General features: G+C 35.5%; 1 protein-coding gene across 1 annotated transcript; it reads right to left on the bottom strand.

The window, feature by feature from the left end:
* Window positions 1-15,545: 15,545 nt before the first annotated feature.
* On the bottom strand, window positions 15,546-16,056 carry LOC121214553 (uncharacterized). The gene is made up of 2 exons (XM_041088323.1): window positions 15,663-16,056; window positions 15,546-15,571 (listed from the first exon to the last, which is right to left on the bottom strand). The coding sequence occupies exons 1-2, from the start codon at window positions 16,054-16,056 to the stop codon at window positions 15,546-15,548; spliced, it is 420 nt and encodes a 139-aa protein (XP_040944257.1).
* Between the last annotated feature and the right edge of the window lie 1,002 nt (window positions 16,057-17,058).

Genomic DNA, 17,058 nt, shown 5'->3' with positions numbered 1-17,058 from the left:
AGTTATATATCAACTATCGACAGCTTAATAAAGTCACGATCAAGAACAAATATCCCTTGCCACGTATTGATAATTTGTTTGATCAGCTGAAAGATCGATCTTTATTCTAGATATTATCAATTATGAGTTAAATATTCTGATGTGCCGAATACTACATTCAGAACTAGGTACGGACACTATGAATTTCTTGTTATGCCTTTTGGTTTGACCAATGCACCAGTTGTGTTTATGGATTTAACAAACAGAATATTCAGACCGTATCTAGACAGATTTGTTGTTGTGTTCATTAATGACATTTTGATCTATTCCCAACATGAAATAGAACATGCCCAGCATTTGAGAATAGTTTTGTAGATTATGCGCGAAAAATAGTTTTTTGTAAATTTAGCAAATGTGAGTTCTGGCTCTGAGAAGTTTGATTTTTGGGACACATTGTATCGACAGATGGTATTGGGGTTGACTCGAGTAAAATGTCAGCAATAATCGACTGGAAGCCTCAGAGAAATGTTTTAGAAATTAGAATTTTTTTGGGTTTAACCGGATATTATCAGAGATTTGTTAAGGGATTTTCGATGATCGCTACGCCGTTGACAAAATTGCTTCAGAAAGATGACAAGTTTGAACGGTTTGAAAAGTGTCAGTAAAGCTTTGATAAGTTGAAAGCGTTGTTGACTAAAGTCCCTGTGTTAATTCAGCCAGAGTTTGGTAAGGAATTCGTGATTTATAGTGATGCTTCATTAAATGGTTTGGGTTGTGTTTTGATGCAAGAGGGAAAAGTGGTAGCTTATGCTTCTCGACAATTGAAACCACATAAGAAGAATTACCTGACTTATGAGTTAGATCTGGTAGCTACTGTATTTGCTTTAATGATTTGGCGACAACATTTATAGGGAGAAAAATGACATATCTTCAAGGATAAAAAAAAGCCTGAAGCACTTGATGTCACAAAAAAAATTGAATTTGAGACAACATAGATGGTTGGAACTGTTAAAAGATTGCGATTTGATCATCGACTATCATCCAGGAAAAGCTAATGTTGTTGCTGATACTTTAAGTAGAAAATCTTTACTTGTTTTACGAGCTTTGAAAACTCAGTTGACATTAATTGATGATGGTTCTATTGTAGCTGAATTAAAAGCTAGACCGACGTTTTTGCAATAATTTTGTGAGGCTTAGAAAAGTGATGCAGAATTGATCACAAAATAGGAACAGATTGTGTTGATACTTGATTCAGACTTGTATGTTGATTAAGATGGTAGTTTCTATTTCAGAAATAGAATATGTGTTCCGGAGAATTCTGATGTTATTCAGAAGATTTTACAGGAAGCTCACAGTAGTCAGTTATCGATAAATCCTAGTAGTAATAAAATGTACGGTGATTTGAAACATATATACTGGTGGCTACGTATGAAAAAAAGAGATTTCAGCGTTTGTATCGAATTGTTTGATCTGTCAGCAAGTTAAAGCCAAGCATCAGGTAGCTTCTAGTTTATTATAGCCTATGATGATTCCAGAATAGAAATAGGAACAAGTTACGATGGATTTTTTGTCGGAACTGCCTCTATCTCCACGAAAGAAAGATGTTGTTAGGGTTATTGTGGATCATTTAACTAAATCCGCACATTTCATTACAATACGTACGGATTATCCACTTGAAAAGTTGGTAGAATTGTACGTTTCTAATATTGTTAGACTGCATGGTGTGTTGATGTCTATTATCTCTTAATAGGAATCCACGGTTTACTTTTCAATTCTTGAGTAAATTACAAGAAGCTTTCGGTACTTGATTGCATTTCAGTACAACATTTCATCCTCAGACCGATGGTCAATTTGAGCAAGTGATTCAGGTACTCAAGGATATGCTTCGATGTTGTATTTTAGAGTTCGACGGTAGCTTGGAGAAGTTTCCTCCGTTGGTTGAATTTGCCTACAATAACAGTTATTAGACGAGTATTAAAATGGCGTTGTATGAAGATTTGTATGGTCAGAATTGTTGAACTCCATTATATTGGTCTAAGTTGAGTGAGAAAAAGCTATTCGGTGTTAACTTGATTCGAGAAACCAAAGAAAATGTCAAAGTAATACGTGATATTTTGAAAGCTACTTCTGATCATCAAAAATCTTATGCGGATTTGAAAAGAAAAGATATAGAATTTCAAGTTAGTGACAGAGTATTCCTAAAAGTCTCACCTTAGAAAAAAGCTTTTCGTTGTAGCCGAAAAGGAAAGCTTAGTCCGTGATTCATCGGACTGTATAAGATCATTGAAAAGATTAGACCAGTAGCTTATTGATTGGCTTTACCGTCAGAGTTAGGGAAAATCCATAACGCATTCCATGTATCGATGCTACGGTGGTATCGATCAAACCCATCACATGTGATTTCACCTGTAGACATGAGATTCATCCAGATATGTCATATAGTGAAGAACCAATCAGAATATTAGTTCGTGAAGTTAAAGATTTAAGAAATAAGCGTATAGCTTTAATTAAGGTTCTTTGGCAATGTCACGGAATTGAAGAAGCTACTTGGGAACTAGAAGAAGCTATGAAAGTGCAATACCTGAACCTATTTTCTAGTAAGATTTTCAAGGACGATAATTCATATAGGGGAAGAGTCGTAACAACTCGTTTTCAGTGGTGTCAAAAACAATGGTTCCGGGACCACATGAGTAAACTATTATTATATTATTTATTTGATTTCTACGGGATTATATTAGGGTCGTATTAAAATTTAAAATTTTTATGTTTAAATAGTTAATTAAGTAAAAAAGACTAAATCATAACATGTGTAAAAGTTGAGTTCTATTAGTTAAAAGGGCTAAAAGGTTATGGAAATGAAGGTTAATGGACTTGAATGATAAATATACCATTTAAGGTGATAGTGGATGTGCATGGACATGGTTTAAATGAAATTTTGATAGTTTTTAAAAGTTAAAATGGTAATTGAATAATTAAACCTAAATTAAATAAAACAAAATTTACTTCATCTTTTCAAAACTCCTCCACTGAAATTTGAAGGAAGAAGTAGTCATTTTAGGGTTTGAAGTTTCAACTAACATAAATGCTTGCATGGTATGTGATTTTGGTCCCCTTTTTAATGATTTTTATGTTTTTGAGTTCGCTTTAACATAATCTAGCGAGCCTGGGGGTTAATTCGATAATTTTCAAAGCTTGATGGACTTACCATGGATGTTTTGATGTTATTTGATAGATTATAAATCTTTATTGTGAAATAAACAAGTTTTGTTAAGTGATTTTTGATGAAATTTGGAAATAGGGATCAAATTGTTAAAGGTGTAAATCGATAGGTTTTATTGTGAATTGTTGATAAATCTGGATTGTTCCAAGGTCCCTTGTGTCTATGGTTAAGATGTATTTAGGTTGAAATAGTTAGATTTTAAGTTATGAGCTTAAGGACTAAATTGTGAAAAGTTATAGTATTAGGGGTAAACTCATAATTTTGCATAAATATGAATTATGAATTAATTGAAATTAATTGAAATTATCTATTTAGATCAAGATAAACCACATTCGGACTTAAATCGAGGAAAAGCTAAAGCTTTGGATTAGTTCAACTATAGTACTACGCCTTAGTTATTGAGGTAACTTCGTATGAACTACGATCGTTTTAATGTTAGTCAAATTAACAATTTATTATGTTGTTTAAGTATAATTTAATTTGAATATAAATGCATCAATGCTATGATGAATTGATGGATAACAAGTCCCGGTTGAGCCTTAAGAATTCTTAGGATACAAATGATATGTCATTAGGGGTTTCATGTTTTAGGTGCTGGTCTTGAATGCCCTACCGATGGCTAAGGTCTTGCATTTGTTATGGATTCTCCACAGCTCGTGTGAGCAACATCGTGTAGCTTACATGCCGACCCACAGCTCGTGTTAGCAGGCCCATTTCACAGCTCACGTGAGCATTGATGTAAAGGAAAGGTTACGGTTATATGTAAAGGCACACTATGTGTGAGGTTTCCCAAGTATCTGATGTAACTCTAGATGGTTCAACGAGTAAGAAAAGGGAATGAAATGGTAAGTTTGCAAATGAATTGAATCATGACTTTATGAAAGGATTTATGAACTAAATGATGTTGGTACATATGAAAATTTAAATATCTTATGGTTGATTTAATTTGTATCATGGACAAGTATACTAACTTGTGAGTTGGTGATGTTGTTTAGGCTTTTACTAAGCTTATGGCATTGGTGATGAATTATATTTAATCTTTGAATTGTATAAATGACATGGTAAGTTATGGTTTAGTTTATAAAGTTTACTAAGCACTCGTTGCTTATGTAGTTCATTTCATTTGTTTTATAGATTATCGGAAGCTTGATCGATTGGAAGCTCGTCAAATATCTATCACATTATTCAGTAGTCTTTTCGATAGTTTTGTGTATTTTGGCCAAGGTTAATAATGACATGTATAGAATGTTTTGTAATGGTGCTTTGGTATGTTTATGCTTTGAATATTATGTTTGATTGGTGCACTTTAATATTTTACTAAGTTTTGTCATTTTGGCCACTTGTAAAGGCTTGTAAATAAGGTTCTTCTTGGTATGTTTAGAATGGTCGGAAAATGGTTATTTATGGTATGTTTTGCTACATTTTTGAACTAGGTTATCATGCATGAAATGAGGAAACATTGGAATGTTTTGATAGTTAATGTTTTGATATAATTGTGGTGCCTCTGAATGGCACATTGGTTCATTGAATTAGGGTATTTGAAATGGCATCTTTATGTGTGTTTGGATGGTGTTTGGGTCCCTTAAATGTGTACCCAATTGGTTTGAATGGTTAGGTATGATATAGTTTCTAAACCACTTGATTTTAGGTAAATTTTGGGTTCACACGACCTGCCACACGGCCGCGTGACATACACGGCCTAGCAACAGAGCCGTGTGTCATTTGAGATTTCATAGTGTTCCAAGTGAGTGAGTTACATGGCCGAACACACGGCCTGGCATACGGGCGCGCAGGGCATCTCAGTGAGTTACACAGGTGAGGACACGAGCTAGGACACGGCTGTGTGTCCCTTGTTCAAAAGCTACACGGCTTGGGGTGATGGCACACGGCCTAGCCACACGGCTGTTTGACCCATGTTTTCAAAAATTTGCAACTTTTTTTTTAAACTTCTATTTTGTTTCAAATTAGTCCCGAATTGCCTGAAAGCTATTTTTAGGGCCTCGAAGGCTCGATTTAGGGACGGAATGCTTATGTTTAATATGTTTTGAATGTGATTTATTTAAATAATTATTATTGATAAGTGTTTTTCAATTGTACGGTAATACTTCGTAAACCTAATTTGGTGATAAACTCGAGCTAGGAGTGTTACAGAGCTTAGTCACGATACTAGAGTGAAATGACTTTGTGACTAAATGATATTATAATTAATAGGTGAAATTCTTGAACTTAATTATAAATCATTTGAGCCTCAATTGCAAATGTTCAATTAGTCCCTCCACTAGCTCCTTGAAACCAGAAATAAATTGTATCTTTGAATCGAAATGGAAAACATTCAAAACATTCGAAATGGAAATGAATGTGGTTTTGTCAAAATGGAAATAAAAATAAGAAGTGATTCATTTGCAAGTGAACATGAATTACTCAGACATGACCGGTCATAGTGAACAAGTTGAATGATGAAATATTGAATATATTTTCTTAAAAATTTTACCAAGGGTAAAATTGATATGAGAAAATTATTTAATTGAACATAAATATTAAAATTGATATGAGAAAATTATTTAATTGAACATAAATATTGAATTTTATTTTGGGAAATAGAAAAACAAATATTAGGTTGAATCACATTATAAAATATTGGGCTAAAAGCCCTTGAAGTACTTGTAATTGGACCTGATATGAAAGAGGCTCAAAAGCCCCAGTACTCCTGCTTTAAGAAAGAGAACGTTTTCCTACATTAAGAAGGAGGACTTTTTCTAGTTCAAATAAATTTCTCTAATTCAACAAGGGTTCTATCTTCTCTCCCTATAAATAGATGGCGCCAATAGAGCTATTTACACAACTTTAAGAAATTGTTACTCTATTGAAAAATAGAGAGAATTTATTCTCAACTATTAAATATATTTTTCTAGAATAACAATTCAATCAGTTTCTATATGAGAACATAATTTTTTTTCCACATAGAAGACAAGAATTTTGTAGTTCTGTGTTTTGATTCAATTGGTTCAAGCCCACACTCGAACTAGTTCATGGTATGAGAATAGCAGAGAATATCGTTTGGTTGAAAGTCGAGAATGACAAGGATCCGTTTATCCAAAACACAAGAAGCTAGTCTAGGTTTTATTGCTATAAATATCACAAACCAGGTCGGTTTTCAAAATTTTTATTTTTCACTGCGTCAGAAAATCATTTTCAAATCGGATATTTTCCAACAAGATTTGCAGGCTTCAAGTTCAATTACTACATGGGAGGAGCTCATAGGAAAATTCTTGACAAAATTCTTTCTGCCAAGTAAAATGATAGAGATGAGGCAAGATATCATGAACTTTCAGCAAATGAAAGTAGATAACTCCCCAAATGATGATAAGACTCAAAAGGCAGAAGAAGTAGTTGAGCCACAAACAATATCGAGTGTTGATCCAAATGTCAAAAGCGTACTATTCCTGTCGAGGATCAACCACAAGATGAAAAGGAGTAAGGATGAATTTGTAATTTTTCTTAACCTTTTTGAAGTCCATGAATGTAAATTTTGTAACACCCCTATCCTGTCTTTGTAGCCGGATTAGAGTTACAGAGTGTTACTGAGCAAAACAAAACATTTCACTACTCAATAGACATAATTTTACAAATAAATGCTAGAAATTTTCAAATAATTTAATTAATAGCGTACATACACATATAGGACTTAAATAAAAAATACGGGGCCCTAAAAATAGTTTGAGAACAATATGGGATCAAATTGGAACAAATCAGAAAATTTTAGAGAAACTTGAAAACTTGGAAAACAGGGGTCATACAGTCGTGTTCCAGCCAGTGTGTCCGCCCATGTGAGTATTGAAATAGGGCCACACGAACGTGTCGCAGGCTGTGTGTGTATTTGAACTTGGGTAACACGATCGTTTCGCATGCTGTGTGCCAAATCGTGCAACAAATTGTTTTGAGACACACGGTCGTGTCTCTGACCGTGCTAGACACTGACTTGGGCCACACGGCGGTGTCCCATATGCAGCATATGTAACCCCTAAAACAAGCCAAAACAAGCCTAATTCTTGCCCATCAAGTCACCCCATTTCCACAAGCCTTAACATGACCAAACCATATACCAATATACTCAAAATGTACCATTTCAAAAAACCTATAAGACCTAACCAATATGCCATTCAAATGCACCACAAATCACACACCAATTCAATTCAATTACAAGGTTGCAAACATTAAATAACCTTATTATTATCTAGCCATTCATGTCCAAATCACCAACCTACATGAATAAGGTATAACATACTCAACAAATAACCACTTCAAAACATCACCATCACATAATTACATAACTTAGGATCAACTTAATTATAGCCAACACAAGTATACTCCAAGACCAAACATAATACTAGGCATACCATACCAAAATCACTTACCAATTTACATATTCACAACAATACACCTACATACATGCCACCTCCCAAAAAGAAAAAAAAACTACCAAGATGGCAGGATAGTGTGAGCACCAAATCTATCCATCCAGTTAGCCCACAAATTTGGCAACTACAAAAGAACATAAATGAAACAAGTAAGCTAAAAAAGCTTAGTAAGTGGAACGACGGAAATGTGCAAGTGTACACAATCGCAATAAGTAATAAAGTGACAAGTAAATGTTGAGTTATCGTACCCACAAGGGCTTTGGAAAGAATTATTTATGAATACAATTTAAAAACACTTTGGTGAAGAAAAATATTTTCATTTGAGAACGTGCTTAAAAAATAAGTTTTTAACTAAGTAAAATAAAATAAAAATAAAAGTTCCAATGCGCGATTTCAAAAGATGATTTTAATCAAGATGACATAATTGTGTTAGATTAATTACATTTCTTAACTTAGAATTACTAAACTCATGTTCATGTTGTTACGAATAAATTCACGGCAACTCGGTAATTTGTTAACTACTGCTCATACATACTTATTAAATTAACTAATCTCTTGAACATTTTCCAATTCTAATTCGAACAATTAATCAATCTTCATAAGCACATAAAACATTGAGGTAAAAATGTATTCCTACCTTGGAATAGTTTAATCACAATAATCTTGCAAGTTATGCAAGGCTAATGTACCGTCTAATACTATCGCTAATTTAACTTGATAAGTGAAGGGGTTTGAATGCAAATTCAAGGAGACTTCAAGGGCTATTTTGCAAGCCAAATAATCAACTAAATAAGCTGATTGGGTCAGCATGTGGGATGGTTTTGGGTAGCCCATTGCTCGGTTGGATCAATCTTCTCGATTTAGCACAATTGAGCCTCTTTTCATAATTAATTAATAATAAATATTTAACCCAAAATAAATTGGATTAAAATTAAAATTAAAATTATATTATGAATTAATTTTCATAATTTGGATCATCTTAGGTTGAAAAATTCATTCGCCTCGATGCTTCAAAATCACTTCCCGGTTTTGTCCTTCCAGTAGTGTTTGCCGAGCCAATTTTCGCTCTTTATACAAACCTATTGAAAATAAATCAACATTTATTATAAAATTAATTAAAATTAAACATGTTAATAATTTAAGTACAATTTAATTATTTTGTAATTATTATATATTTTTTGACAAGAATTACTACGAAATTGCATGAATTTGAGTTAAAAAAAGGCATAAAAAAGTGTGTATATTTTCGTGTTTTCGCACCCCAAACTTAATACATTGCTCATCCCAAGAAATGAAAAAATTGAAAAGAATTTCTTGGAAACATGTTTGAAAAATTCCTTCACTACAACATTTTTCCCAAAATTATGAATTTAGTATACTTATACTCAAGAACAAGAATTTGGATATTTATGCTACTGAAGTATACATATCATTCAAATTAATCTCAATTATTATTATGATAGCAAAAATAGACTAAATGCTTACTCAATAAATACATGTTAAATCCCTACCAATTTGATTTTATTTTCTTATTAAAGATTAAGCTGCAATTATTAAGTTTAATTTATGCCTTCATATGTTGAACATAGCAATTTCTCTCCACTAATGTAGGTAACACAGAAACTTGAATCAATAGGTCTTTTAAACAGGTTGTAATGTGGCTAGGCTAGGGGTAGGTAAAAGATAGATAAATTTAGGCTAAAAACCCTAGACTCAGCTTGAATCGGACCTTCGGAATAATTACCTTCAATACACCAACTTATTTTTCTTTCACATCCTCTTTTGTACAATTATTTTTTTCGAGTACATATGCTCTTTTCTTTTCTTTTCTTTTCTTTTTTTCCTTTTTTTTATAAGAGCATTTTGCTTATGTACTACAATTTTTTGAGCATTTAATACTTCTTTTCAACTCCCCAAAATTATTTTCAAAGAATATTCTGAATAGTACTGAGTCTAGTGTTTGGGACAATTTAAAGGTAATTAAGAGAAAAGTGATGGCTAAATATTGCAAGGGTTCAAATAAGATTAGGCCATATAGTCTCAGAGTTAGGTTTCAAAGGATAAAAATTCATCAAGATTGGCTTGAAAGGCTCAAATGCTCCAAACAAAAGTTGCCTAAATCATTTTCAACATTCCATGCTTCCTAGGATTTCGCCTCAAGAAATTACTATGTCAATTCTAGAGACTTAAACTTTCATGCATGCCTAGCTTTATTCATATTGAAGTTTAGTATATTTAACAAAATTTCATATTTTTGAACAAAATATAACCTAATAATAATTAAAAGAAAAATTTATTCTAAGAGGAAATAATTTCAATTTTTCAATCCCCCTACTTAAGATGAACAATGTCCTCATTGTTAGAAGTGAATAGATACTATACACCAGCTAGGACTCTAAAAAAGAGGAGGTGAGTCTATTTGACTACTTAAGTACTAGGCTCTCTTTAGATCCAATCTTAAACAAGTACATATCTATTGCCACACTTCTTATATTAAAACTTGTTCATTTTTATTCATGATTTCCATCTCTTGTTTTATTATGCGAAAAATTAAAAATCCTAATAAATCATAATCCTAAAATAACCTAGGAAAGAAAATAATATAAGGTACAAATCTCCCCTTTCTTATTTATTTACAGATCCCTCAGAATTTGACTCATCTTTTGCTCCATCATCTTTGTTTTTGCATTAATCGCTTCGTTCCCTCTTCGATAGTGGACTCCATGGTTCAAATATAAAATCTAGAAACTCAGGCACCAAAATAAATGGGTCATTGAATATTTTCGTAATAGCGTTTCTCAATGAGTCATCTCATATTTTTGAATATCTTCAGTGAGTTTGTTGCTACCACTGCATATGTTTCATTATGTCCATCAACTTTGACAGCTCATCTTCAAGATCTAGGCGAGGCGCTTAAGTTTTGAACATTGAGGTTATCATGTCGGGTTCGGTTACTGGTTCCATTGGTTCTGCCTTACCAGGGATTTCAACTGACTGCATTAATTCAATCTTTGTGGGGTCTTCATCTTCTTCTTATTAAGGATCCTCACTCTCTTCAAGTTGTTGCTAGATAGCAGAGTCTCCGACTATTCGGTAAAGGTCTCAATCTGTGATTATGCCTTGGCTATAACCTGTGTTCTTTATGATTGCAAGAATTTTAGCTTTCAAGCACAAAATTGTTATCGTTAAGGGAAAGTAAGCTAGGCCAGAATGTCTAGTGGCACAATTTCGCATTTCTCTCAGAATGATTTTTCCCACATCAATGGTCTTTGCAGTTAAAATCGAGTATAACAAGACCATTCCCCCTAATGAAATTGTAGTCCCATGTGAAATAGGCATAAGGTTAAACCAAATGAAATAGAACCATGCATTTGCTAGTGGTGTCAAATATTTTCTACAAGTGTGAATTCCTTTCTTTGACACAGTCCAATTCGAACCTGGAACTGTAAGTTCCTTAAGAATTTCTTGCAGATTTTCAGTCTCAATATTTCTCATCAAGGAAGAATATTCGTCGTCTTCGAAATCAGGTAATTCAAAGAATTCAGTAATAGCGTTTGAGTTTATTAGTACCTTAATTCCTCGGACAAAAACTTCCGTCAATTCATTTGATGTCAAATTCACATAAAATTTATGAACTAATTCCTCATCTGCCCTATTGAGAGCTTCAGCAATTTTTCAAATGCGCACAATGAAATAAATATAGTTTCTTTCTTTTACTGTAAAGCCTTTTTCTAGGTACATTTCATAATAAGAATGGACTAAATTGAAATAAATAGAAAAAAAGTGGGGCGGATTTGAAATAAATTTGAAGATAGGACCAAATTGAATGCGCGCATAACCGTGGAGGACCAAAAGGGAAATTATTCCCGCCCTTCCAAAACGCTGCGCAGCGAGGGGCCAAATTGAAACTAAAATCAAATATGCAGCCCAATTTAAAAAAAACAAAATAGGTTTAATTGAAACGCGACACAAAATGGGGGACTGATCGTGCAAATTCGACATTTGGCCAGAACGCGCGGATCCTCCCCTCCGGGTCGGGTCACCACGCGGGTCGCACCTGGCTAAAACGGCGCGTTTTGATCTGTTATTTAAAACAGTTTTTTCCTCTAAAAACCATTTGACCTAATGAAGGGGAGAAAAAAAATAAAATAAAATAAAATAACCTTTTTCGCTCTGCTAGGGTTCTGTCCCTAGCGTCATTACGCCGCCGTTCGTCGGCCTCCTCGCCAAAGCTCCGATCGCGACGGAGATGGCAATGGCCCGACGTCCTCAGGTAAAATTTTTTAATATTTTCTTTGTTATTTTATACAAAATAATGATGAAAATAAGAGAAGAAAACAAGAAAAATTTCGTAAAAAACAAACGCTGTAAAATAAAAAGCAAAATCACCTTTGAAAACAAGTTTAATATATGTATTTTCTTTGAATTTCTCTGCTTCTATCTTTTTCCCTTTTTACAGATTTCCAAAGGCTTTTATAGCCCGAAAAATCGTAAAGAAAAAAGAACAAATAAAACATCTACTAATTATTTTTGTTGTTTTATCTCAATCGGACTCTTTGAGTCTGTTTTTGCAGGAAATCGTGGAGCAAACGGCGCGGAGGAGGAAGTGGGCTCCGAAACGTGCGCTGATTGGAGTTGCTAGAGGCGCGACACTGAAGGCTTGCTGCGGCGCTTCTTGCTGCCATCTGCTGAAGGTTCTAGGGTCTAGCTTTTCTTTTTCTTTTGGGTCGTGTTTGCTTTAGATGGGCTTGTAAATCTTGGACTGATTCTAATTTTGTTTGGACCTGGGTCGATTGGGCCCTATTACAGCTGCCCCTCTTTGCTCATTGTCGTGTAACGGGAATAGAGCAAAGACTATAAGGCTCAATTGTGCCCGGTCTTATTGAGCCTCAACTTCTTTAATGCTTTTCTTCTTTAAGTAGCCTCGTTCCTTCCTACTGCATCTTCAGAGGTATAGGAACTGGTGCCGTAATCTACTCAACTGGGATGTCGGGGAGATAGGATTCATATGTTGTAGCTTCTCAAAAAGCACAAAATCTGCTATCTTTAATCTGCTCCACTGCAACTTCAGGGAGATAAGACTTATAGCTTCAATTTGTTCTGCTACAACTTAAAGATAAGTCTGATGCGATCTGCTCTACTGCAACTTCAGGGAGATAAGACTTATAGCTTCAATTTGTTCTGCTACAACTTAAAGATACTTAAAGATAAGTCTGATGCGATCTGCTCTACTGCAACTTCAGAGAGATGAGATATGCGGTTTTAATCCACTCTATTGCAACTTCAAGGAGATAGGAATAACTGGCTTCAATGTACTCCACTGTAATCTCAGGGAGCTAAAATCCGCCATCTTCGATCTGCTTCGCCACCAGTATGGGAAGACAAGATCTGGTATATTTGATCTACTTCACGCCAATACATGAAGACAAGATCTACTTTCTTCGATCTGCTTCGCCACCAATATGGGAAGACAAGATCTGTTATCTTTGATCTACTTCATGCCAGTACATGAAGACAAGATCTGCTTTTTTCGATCTGTTTCGCCACCAGTATGGGAAGACAAGATCTGTTATCTTTGATCTACTTCACGCCAGTATATGAAGACAAGATCTGCTTTCTTTGATCTGTTTCGCCACCAGTATGGGAAGACAAGATCTGTTATCTTTGATCTACTTCACGCCAGTACATGAAGACAAGATCTGCTTTCTTCGATCTTGTTTCGCCACCAGTATGGGAAGACAAGATCTGGTATCTTTGATCTACTTAACGCCAGTACATGAAGACAAGATCTGCTTTCTTCGATCTGCTTCACCACCAGTATGGGAAGACAAGATCTAGTATCTTTGATCTACTTCTCGCCAGTACATGAAGATAAGATTTGCTTTCTTCGATCTGCTTCACCACCGGTATGGGAAGGCAAGATCTGTTATCTTTCAACCTGTTCCACTGCTGCTCAAGGAGATAAGGCTTTATGATTCCACCGATCTGTTCTCTGCGGAACATAACCTGTATGATGAACCTAATTATGCCTAATGATTAGGATATCATGATTGGAATGAATCACATGCTTCTAATTAGGCGTGTATGAATGACATCTAAATGTTATGCCATGAAAAATGAATATTGAATGTTAAAGTCGTTATTTCTCTTTAAGGCTTCCTTTGTGACAACAACGCTTCGAAAAAACTCGAAAAAATTTAATCTTGGCTTTTTACTCCTATATATCTTCGACCTTTTAACCCGGTGAAGTCTAAACAATAGTCCTGCTTCAGGTTATTGTATTATTTAGAAATTTCTAGAGTAATATGAAAAACTTCCCTTGTGAAAGTTTTATTAGTCCATTAATCGTTATTCTAATGCAACATGCTTTCGAAAAGATCATAACGATGGATAAAACGAAATTGACTTGAAATCATAACTTGCAATAAATTATCAATGAAAACAAGTCAAAAAAAAAAGAATTGACTAAAACACTTATATTGAAAGAAAAATGAAGTGTTTTAGAAACAACAAATTATGGACAAGTGCCCCAGATATCTTTGCTTGAATTGCTCTATACAACTTTCTGAAGACTCTTCCAAATTCAACACGTGTTTAGGAGATTCACAGTATTTTGTTAATGCCCCAAGATATAGTCTATTCCTTTCTGCCAATTTAGGTACAACAAGACTACCACATGCTTTAATCAGACTTTGAGCCGCCCTTGTCAGGTTTTCAACTCAAACCCCTTTGGTCTTAAGGTGCCCTTTGCGGGTTTTCACCTTAGTCTCTCTATTTTTTTTTGGAATCAAAGCGCCCTTTGCGGGTTTTCACCTTGGTTGCTTCCCCTTCTTAGGTGAAGTATCTCTTGACCGAATCTGAATTCACTAGATTGGGAAAGTTTCTTCCATCCATTTCAGCCAAGATCAGGGCTCCTCCAGAAAATGCCTTTTTTACAACATAAGGACCCTCCCAATTCGGCATCCATTTCCCCCTAAAATCTTTTTGTAGAGGAAGAATTTTTCTCAACATCAGGTCCCCCACGTGAAATTCTCTGGGTCGGACCTTCTTGTTGTAGGCTCGCATCATTCTTTTCTGGTACATCTGACCATGCTGAATAGCCTTTAGCCTTTTTCCCTCTATCAAGTTCAACTGATCGTGTCGAGATTGAACCCATTCTACTTCATCCAATTGTAGCTCAATTAAAACCCGGAGAGAAGGGATTTCAACTTCGATGGGCAAGACTGCCTCCATGCCATAAACTAAGGAGAAAGGCGTTGCCCCGGTGGAGGTCTTGATTGACGTTCGATACGCAAGAAGGGCAAACGGTAATTTCTCGTGCCAGTCACTGTAGGTCTCAGTCATCTTCCCCACAATCTTCTTTATATTTTTATTAGCCGCTTGCACTGCACCATTCATTTTTGGGCGATACGGCGATGAATTGTGATGTCTGATCTTGAATTGACTGCAGACTTCTGTTATTGAGTTGTTGTTCAAGTTCAACGCATTATCGGATATGATTCTTTTAGGCATTTCATACCGACATATGATCTCCCTTTTCAAAAACTTACTGACTGATGACTTTGTAACGTTAGCATATGAAGCAGCTTCTACCTATTTGGTGAAGTAGTCAATAACCACAAATATGAAACGATGCCCATTTGAAGCCTTCAGCGATATTGGCCCGATGACATCCATACCCCACATGGAGAAAGGCCATGGAGAAGTCATGACATGAAGATGCGAAGGAGGTGCATGCATTTTATCACCATAGATTTGACATTTATGGCACTTTTTGGAGTAATTGATGTAATCCCCTTCCATGGTGGACCAGTAATACTCGAATCTCATAATCTGTCTAGCCATTGTGAACCCACTGGCATGCGTTCCACAGATGCCCTCATGGACTTCCTCTAGAATTTTCTTTGCTTCCACAGCATCCACACATCTTAACAGTACCTGATCTTTTCCCCTCCTGTATAAGATCTCCCCATCTAAGACGTAATCAATGGCTAGTCTTCTCAGAGTTCTCTTTTCATTCTCTGTTGCCTGGCCAAGGTACTCACGATTTTTTACATATCGTAGTATATCTTGATACCAAGGACTATCATCGATTTCTCCTTCTTCAATATTATAACAATGAGTCCGGTCTTCATAGATACTCATTTGGATTGGCTTCATATCCTCAAGTCTGTTCACCTTGATCATGGAGGCTAAAGTAGCTAGTGCATCGGCCATCTGGTTCTCATCTCGTGGGAGATAGCAAAAAGTGATGTCCTCAAACTCCTTAATCAATTCGAGGACCAACTTTCGATAACTGATTAATTTGGGATCTCTCGTTTCCCATTCACCCCTAAGCTGATATATCACCAATGCTGAATCTCCATAGACCTCTAGCACTTTGATTCCTCGCTCTATAGCTGCACAAATACCCATGATGCATGTTTCGTATTCTGCCATGTTGTTTGTACAATCAAAATCTAATTTGCAAGTGAAAGGATAATGATCACCATTCGGGGATACTAGGACTGCCCCAATTCTATTGCCCACAGCATTCGAGGCTCCATCAAATTTTAGCCTTCAACTGTAACCCTCTTGTGAATTTTCTTCCATAGCCGCTATACACATCAAATCTCCATTTGGGAAATCAAAACTCAACTGCTCGTAGTCCTCCAAAGCTCTACTAGCTAGAAAGTCAGCAATTGCACTCTCTTTCCCAGCCTTTTGGCTCACGTAGACAAGATCGAATTCAGACAGTAATATCTGCTATCAGGCCATCCTCCCATTCAAAGTAGTTGACTCCATCATATAATTTAACGGGTATAACTTTGAGATTAGCCAAGTCGTATGGTATAACATGTACTGCCTTAATCTTTGGGTTGCCCAAATCAAGGCACAACATAACTTCTCAATAGGCGAATATCTCATTTCACAGTCAGTGAATTTCTTGCTGAGATAATATATCGCCCTTTCTTTTCTCCCCGTTTCATCATGTTGGCCTAGCACACACCCCATGGAATTATCAAATACTGTCAGATACAATATTAACGGCCTATCCGGGCTAGGTAATGACAGCACTAGAGTATTAGACAAATACTGCTTCACCTTGTTAAAAGCTTCTTCGCATTCTTCATCCCAAGTACCAGGATTATGTTTCTTTAGAAGACGAAATATAGTGTCACATTTTTCAGTTAGTTGTGAAATGAACCTAGCGATGTAATTCAGTCTTCCGAGGAAACCTCGAACTTCTTTCTGAGTGCGAGGTGGAGGTAAGTCTCGTATTGCCTTGACTTTGCCTGGGTCAATCTCAATTCCCTTTTCACTGACTATGAAGCCTAGCAATTTTCCTGACCTGGCCCTAAAAGTGCACTTCACTGGATTAAGCTTGAGCTGGAACTTTCTCAATCTTAAGAATAACTTTCTCAAGACCTGCATATGTTCCTCCTCTGTTCTAGATTTCGC

This window comes from Gossypium hirsutum, chromosome D02, assembly GCF_007990345.1.
Source record: "Gossypium hirsutum isolate 1008001.06 chromosome D02, Gossypium_hirsutum_v2.1, whole genome shotgun sequence".
NCBI classification, from domain to species: Eukaryota; Viridiplantae; Streptophyta; class Magnoliopsida; order Malvales; family Malvaceae; genus Gossypium; species Gossypium hirsutum.
Note: the sequence above shows the minus strand (reverse complement) of the source record. Positions and strands in the feature narration are given on the sequence as shown.